The following is a 7,631-nucleotide window of genomic DNA, read 5'->3' on the forward strand; positions in this document are numbered from 1 at the left end:
AATGTCTGCCTGACCCAAAACAATTATTGTTATGTGAATCTGGCTCCCTTTGCTGGCCTTGTCTGGCCAGCTATCTTCAATTTCTCCCCGGATTTTATGTAAACAAGATGCTCTGCCCCCTCCCTTGCCTGAGGACATCTGTGGATCTGCTCTGGGCTGGCTGATAAACCTTCCATCATCAAAGACAATGCACACGCACACCTTCCGCTGTCTCTGCTTTGTCTCTGTCACCCTACTTGCACTCCCTCCCTCCCCTCCTTCACTACCTTAGTCTAGTTATCTTAGTGATTCTTATGTTGGCTGTTCACCGGGCCTTAGTACTGTTAGTTAGTCTCTCGGTACCTTTAGCTTAGCATTATCATGTTTTTGTTTAGTTATCTTAGCATTTTTCATGTTGGCTGTTAGCGGGCCTTTTTGGTACTATTAGATAGTCTCTCTTGTACCTTTAGTTTAGCATTATCATGTTTTTCCTAGCATTTTTTATGTTGGCTGTTTAGCGGGCCTTTGGTACTATTAGTTAGCCATGCTGTACCTTTAGTTTAGCATTATCATTATCATTATTTTTTTCAGTTTATGTTAGCTAATTTAGCCTTCCTGTACATTTAGTTTAGTTTAGTTTATCTTAGCTCATATTTTAGATATTGTTAGATTGTTAGATTCCTAATTGTTGTTTAGTTCAGCTTTAACTTTGTCATGATTTTATTTAGATTATCTTATATTTCATTTAGATTATATATGAATGATGTTTTTACTTCTGTATCTCTATATTTGATTGTTTTTGTAATGTTTCGTCTGTATTTGATTATGTACCTGATTGTTGTAAAGCACTTTAAATCGCCTTGTTGCGGAAAAGTGCTATATAAATAAATTTCACTTCACTTCACCAATTCTCCCTCTGCATGAGGATTCAGCTTGTTGAGAAAAACAAGTTTTAGTATTCACTCCTTTCAGAGGAATCTCACCTGACCACTTAGTTTCTCTCACTGGATCTTTTGATGTTGCAGAAAAGACAGACACACAAAATGAGTCCAGACCAGAGGTTTAAAAACAAAACATACATTTATTCAAACATTCAGCTGAATGGAGACAACAACTCACCAACAAGAAGCAACAGCAACACTTTCCCAGTTGTGTCTGAAGTAATAACCTCTTCCACTTCTTTTTAAACTATAAATCATACTATTATATCATGATGCCCTGGAACCTTCAGCCACCCTCACCCCACTTACACAACTGTTCTTCGTGATTATTCTGTCATAAGCTAAGCGTGACCTCATTTCAACAATGAAATCATTTAGTGATATCGAAGTTTGTTTACATTTTTATCATAACCTACTTTTCACAATCAAATCATTTTAGCAATATCAAAGTTTGTTTATATTTTATTGTTGACTATGCGTAACCTCATTTCTTAGCAATCAAAGTATCTAGGTTTGATTATATTGTACAGTTTGAACTGTATTACCATTTCGTATTTATACAAGCTTTAAATGTTTGCATCTTTGTGAGATCCCTTTGAATGAAACATGTTATAGAGCTGTAATGAGTTAACCAGAAATGAGGAATGAATACAAACCATACTTTACAAGCTTCTTTGCTATTATTTCACTCACAATGTTGTTTCTGTTGCTCTGTAGTAGGGCTGGGCAATAAAGCGATTTTATCGATTAATTCGAATTTTCTCTATATAAAGATTTAATTTTGGGAAAATCTGGATTTTTTTACTCTTCCGAGTGCACTGTTTGGGGCTTCCGTAGTTGGGAGTTCACTTCACCCCGCCCCGCCCGTCCCTCGAGACACACAATATGGAAGCTACCAAAGAGGATTTACTTCCCAAAAAAGGCACCGTGTCTTCTGTTATCTGGAACTGGTTCGGTTTCGCAGCCTCGGACTTAGAGCAACAAACAGCTCGCTGCAAAATCTGTTTAAAGGCTGTTGCTAGCAAAAGCGGGAGTACGACAAACTTGTTTCAACACTTGAAACAGAGGCACTCTGTGGAGTGGGAGAGATGCTACTCTTTGCGACAAACTCAAGCTAGCAGCAGTCCAAAAAGCACCAACAAAAGACAAGCTACCTTAGGAGAATCATTTTCAAACTGCGTTCGCTACGAGAAGACGAGTGCCCGGTGAAAAGCCATCACAGACGCGGTCTCGTTTTATATCGCAAAAGATATGGTGCCTATTTATACAGTGGAAAAGCCCGGCTTTATTCAACTGCTGAAAACTTTGGATTAACTAAAAACTTTGGATGTCAGGTATAGCCGCAAACATTTCACCGAAGTTTCCCTGCCACACCTGTACAACAACACACGTGAAAAGATATCAGGAGAGCTGGAGGATGTGCGTTCTTTTTCTTCAACAACGGACTTATGGTCCAGTCGAACAATGGAGCCGTATATGAGCTTAACAGCACATTTTGTTGACAAAAACTGGACTGGGCCAGTCCCAGAAGGGATGATTCAAATAAAAGGTTTTGAAAATATTTTCTGTAATTTGTTATTTCTGTTTAAGAAACCAAAGGAAGGATGAAAATTGATTAAAATCGAAAATCGAATTTGGGATGAGAAATATTGAGATTTTTTTTTTAGGCTATATTGCCCAGCCCTACTCTGTAGTCATGTAAACTCTGGTTGTTGTACAGTCAAACTCTGACTAAGCTCAGTAGCTTTATCAGTCAGCATATGTCCTTTCAGCTGCTCCAGTTTAGCGTGTTTACTCCTGATGCCAATCCAGATTAGACTTCTTCATTACTCCTTGCCACAAGCAAACATGCAGATTTGCTTTGCATTTAGCAAAAAAAATAAACATTTGTCCATTTCTCCTGTGACATTCAGCGCCCACCTTTCTATTTTTCACAATCGCCCTAATTGACATCCTGTCTTATCTCAGGCTGATGCTTGACCATGTATGTTGTGTTCACTGACCCTGATACTCACTCAGGTATATGGAATACTGTCTATGTTGTCACAGAAATGCCATTGGTTGTTGATTATTTTTATTTTTTTCCCCTCCAAGTTTTTAACTTATCTTATTTGTTTATTTGAAATTGTGTGGCGGGCCAGGTTAAAGGGTTCTGAGGGCTGTATACGGCCCGGAGGCCAGAGATTCCCAACTTCTGCTCTAGTTATAATACATCTTGGTGTTCCCACCAATGAGAGAGAAAGTGGGGATGTTTAGTCTCGAATTATAAAATATGTTGATTACCTGATTACTGGTATAGAAAATGAGAGATTGAGGACATACAAACAAAACATTATTTTAACTAGTAGGAATAAAACAGCATTGCATATTAAACTATTTGTTGTCATTGTCTATAGTTTTGTTTAACCTAGTATTTTCGTTGTATTTCCATTAGATGTGTTTAGCGTCTGAAGCTGGAAAAATGGACACAATAGTATCTCAGCCAGAGGACAGCTCCTCGTCAGCCTCGCTGCAGCAAATTCCCATGAAATCAGAGATTAAAGAGGAGGGAGCTGACACTTACCACTTTCCTCCTTCAACTCACACATCAGCACTTTGTCCTTCTCTTTCCTGCGTCACTTCTACCTCCACTGATGCCATTCCACCACAAAACAGCTGCCAAAGTGCATGTGTCAAAAGGAAGAACAAGAAAACAGAGGAAGCCGACTTAAATGACAACAATGAGATCCCATCTTCAGCAAAGAGGATCAGCAAGACGTGCAACCACTTGGAGTCAAACATAGACTGTGTCTTCAGTACTATAGAGGCAGTGGCCAGAGGAGCCTGGATGGACACGGAAGACAACAACAAGAAGATTCACACCAGTCTTACAGGTGGAAAATCTGGTGTGCTCAGAAAGAAAACTAACACCAAAGATAAGACTGTTATCAAAGAGAAAGAAGAGAAGCTGGATGACAGCAGTGGGCTGAATGGGTCTTCTAATGTGGAGATGAAAGGATTGTCTGACATTAACCCCAAGGCAGAAACAGGAGCAGCAAATATGGAAAGCACTGACCATCAGGCCAATGTGGCAAAACTTCTTGATTCCCACTGCAGCCATTCCCTTGCCAAGTTTAAAGAAGAGGAAAATGAAAAGAATAAGGAGAAGGAGAAGCCAAATGACGCAGCGTGCAAGGCGAACCCAGAGAACTGTGGCTCCAGGAAGTCAGAGCGCAGCTGTAAAGGCGCCCTGTATAAAACCCTTGTGTCTGAAGGAATGCTGACTTCACTGAGAGCAAATATTGATCGAGGTATTTAATTTGAATCAGTGGCAAAATGTTTATACATTTGATATAAACAAAGCACAACCTAATTGGATTATCATATCCAGTTAAATAATTTTGAAGATTTTTCTTTCATTTCTGATATTTTTCTACAGGTAAAAGAGGAGCTTTTCGTACTTTTGACCATGATACTAACTGGAGTCAGGACAGCTGTGCAGTTTCACAGATAGGACCTAATAATCCTAAGAAGCTGAAAAAGTCCAAGTCCAAAGACGAGTCTTCACAGTGGTTAGTTGTGTGTTCTTCACACGGGTACTCCAGAAAGTGGGTTATGTGGAAGCTCTGAGTTAGTTAATTCTGAGTTTAAGGAAACTCTGAATTTTCTGTTTCAGAAAGAGAGCTAAAATAAACTTAGTCTGTCACCATGGCAATAGACTTTGTGAACCTGCAGGCTGGATGGTCGTCTCTAAGAAACTTAGTTTGTCTAGTCTGACATTAGTTAATTTTTAAATCAGTCTGACTGATATCAGAGCAGAATGACTTCATTCTGTGGTTTAAATACAGATTTTCCTTCCCTGTTTTTTATTAGTCTTAAAGAGATGATTCAGGATTAGTTATGTATTTCTAAATGATGGTGGTTAATTGACAGAGATTAACTGGTGATCATTAGTGTTCGTGGGCCCTGTGATAGAGTGGAGACCTGTCGAGGGTGTACCCCGCCTCTCACACAGTGACTGGTGAAGGTAGGCACCAGCTCCCTCACAACCCGGAAAAAAAAAGCTGGTCAAAAAATGGATGGATGGATGGTGGTTAATATATAAAAAAAATTCTACAGATTTCAAACGCCTGGCCAGAGGCAGGTAGAGAAGCAAACTATAGAAATTTTTTAAACTTTTCAAGCTGATAAATCAAAGTATAATTTAAAGAATAAACTGTTGGGATCAAACCTGTCATCACCAAACATCATTATTTGTTTTATTTCAGTAATTTATCTCATTAAAATTATTAACTTGAAAGTTAGTTTATTGTTCAGAGAATCTAATTTTATAGACACTTCTTATAGTGACAACAGAATTTTTATAAACTAACATTTTGGCTAATAGCTTTATTTATTTGTTTTTTAGAGAATTGTCACTGGTTTAATTTTAGTAATTATTTGACTTTTCATAAAAGTTTAAAGGAAAAAAAATCTAATTGTATTTGGAAAATACAGTCTACATGAAGTAAAGCTCTGGGACAGACTAAAGAGTTTAGCTGACATCATGTGTCCCTCTGTTCCAACTGCGTCCCATCGTTGTCCCATAGTTTATGTACTCTGGATTGAGAAACAGCTTAGATCTTTTCTTTTTTTTTTCCTGTGATTGCCATTGTGCCAGGGTTTTGGTGCCTTGTTGAAGATGGCTTCTCATTGTCTTATGTCAAGGTAAAGATACTCAGAGTTGATTAACCTCACTGTGGTCAGTTGTTCTGAAACCAAAAACTCAGTTTTTACCCACCTGGGGTAAGTGAACTCAGAGTTTATGGATGAACTCAGTTTGTTGGACCTACTTTCTGGAAGACCTCCCTGTTATATTTTCCAGAATTTACACAGCATAGCTTATTATATGTGAGTACTTTTGTCTAACTCTGACCTTTATTTTTCAGCCTGGGGAAATTGGAGGAGGAGTTTGAAAGAAAATTTAACAGCCTGCCACAGTATAGCCCATTAACCTTTGATAAAAAGGGCACAACTGTTGCTAAGAAAAGGAAGCCTGAAAACTCCACCACCCAAGAAGAGACAGCCAAATCTGCAAAAGGAGTGACATCAAACAAAGGTCACTCCACTGAACACAAAAGACTAATCAGTTTGTTGAGTTTTATATGAATGACATCAGTTCACAACTAAAATCCTCTCAAAGCACATTACAGAGGTAGTAAAGAGTAATTCAAGTTCAGTTAAGTACAATCCAACTGAATCCAATTGAAATGTTCTTTTTCATTCAATACCCCGTTTTGAACAAGGATTGGGGTCAATTATTACTCTACACTATAGTTCAATTCAGGCCATCCAAAAGTTTGTCACTATAGATCTGTCTACAGATCATCTCCCACCCCCACCTAGGTTGTGGCCATTGTAAGGAACTAACTTGTGTAAACACAGTTGTAAACACTGCATGTTCTGTATCAGCAATCTATGAATATGTTTTTTTTATTAGAAGTTCATAAACATATATTTCCAGCCATGTCTTATGATAACTCTAATCAACTTCATTAAGACGATAAAAGCAAAGTTGTGCGAGTAGAGTTTAGTGGCTTGAAAATGTGCTGATCAGGAATAGCATGGAAACATAACCCTGAATGACCAGAAGTAGAGTACAGCATCTATTACTCCTGAATTGAAGCACCAAGTTAAATATAAAATCAATTTTAAGAGTATGTGGTGATTGTCTACCTATTATAACAAAACTGTAAGAATGTAAATGAACTTGAGTGCCATCCCATTCTTAATCGATAGGGTTTAATATGATGTTGAACCACCCTTTACAGCTATATTAGCTTCAACCATTCTAGGAAGGTTTTCCACAAGGTTTAGGAGTGTTTATGGGAATCTTTGGTCATTCTTCCAGAAGCACATTAGTGACATCAGACACTGATATGGGACAAAAGGCCTGGCTCACAGTCTCTGCTTTAATTCATCCTAAAGATGTTCTGTCAGGTTGAGGTCAGGACTCTGTGCAGGCCAGTCAAGTTCTTCCACCCCTAACTTGCTCATCCATGTCTTTATGGACGTTGCTTTGTGCACTGGTGCTCAGTCATGTTGGAACAGGAAGAGGCCATCCCAAACTGTTCCCACAAAGTTGGGAGCATGAAATTGTCCAAAATGTCTTGGTATGCTGAAGCATTAATCACTGGAACTAAGCGACTGAGCCCAACTCCTGAAAAACAAACCCACACCGTAAGCCTCCACCAAACTTTACACTTGGCACATTGCAGTAAGACAAGGACTGTTCTCCTGGCAACAGCCAAACCCAGACTCATCCATCAGACTGACAGACAGAGGAGGTTTGTCACTCCAGAGGACAAGTCTCCACTGCTCTAGAGTCCAGTGGTGGCGTGCTTTACACCACTGCATCCAACGCCTTGCATTGCATTTGGTGATGCAAGGCTTTGATGCAGCTGCTCGACCATGGAAATCCATCTAATTTGAAGGCCACATGTTTTCACAATACAGTGTATGTCCAGAGAATTGCCAACATATATTAACCCCTTACCACTCGCCCTCAGAAAGCTCAAGAAGCCTGGAAGAGACGTACCCAAATTAAATTAGATGCTATTCTTCAGCCTTTTGTGGTTCAAACTAAAGATTAGGCTCCATGTGAAGTTAACACTTTGAAGTTTTTGCCTGAGCAGTCAAAATGATTGTAACTTTAACCAATTAGTAGTTATTAAAGTGAATACATAGAGATTT

At 38.8% G+C, this 7,631-nt stretch overlaps 1 protein-coding gene across 5 annotated transcripts in view; it reads left to right on the forward strand.

Moving 5' to 3' along the window:
- The window catches only part of LOC108247198 (BBX high mobility group box domain containing), a 46,917-nt gene that overhangs the window by 27,576 nt on the left and 11,710 nt on the right, over positions 1–7,631 (forward strand). For all 5 annotated transcript variants that reach the window (XM_017435140.3, XM_017435142.3, XM_017435139.3 and 2 more), the window contains 3 exons: positions 3,355–4,210; positions 4,339–4,471; positions 5,828–5,997. In XM_017435140.3, coding sequence (XP_017290629.1) covers positions 3,355–4,210; positions 4,339–4,471; positions 5,828–5,997 — 1,159 coding nt within the window. The remainder of the gene's footprint in view (positions 1–3,354; positions 4,211–4,338; positions 4,472–5,827; positions 5,998–7,631) is intronic.

This window comes from Kryptolebias marmoratus, linkage group LG13, assembly GCF_001649575.2.
Source record: "Kryptolebias marmoratus isolate JLee-2015 linkage group LG13, ASM164957v2, whole genome shotgun sequence".
Classification (NCBI taxonomy): domain Eukaryota; kingdom Metazoa; phylum Chordata; class Actinopteri; order Cyprinodontiformes; family Rivulidae; genus Kryptolebias; species Kryptolebias marmoratus.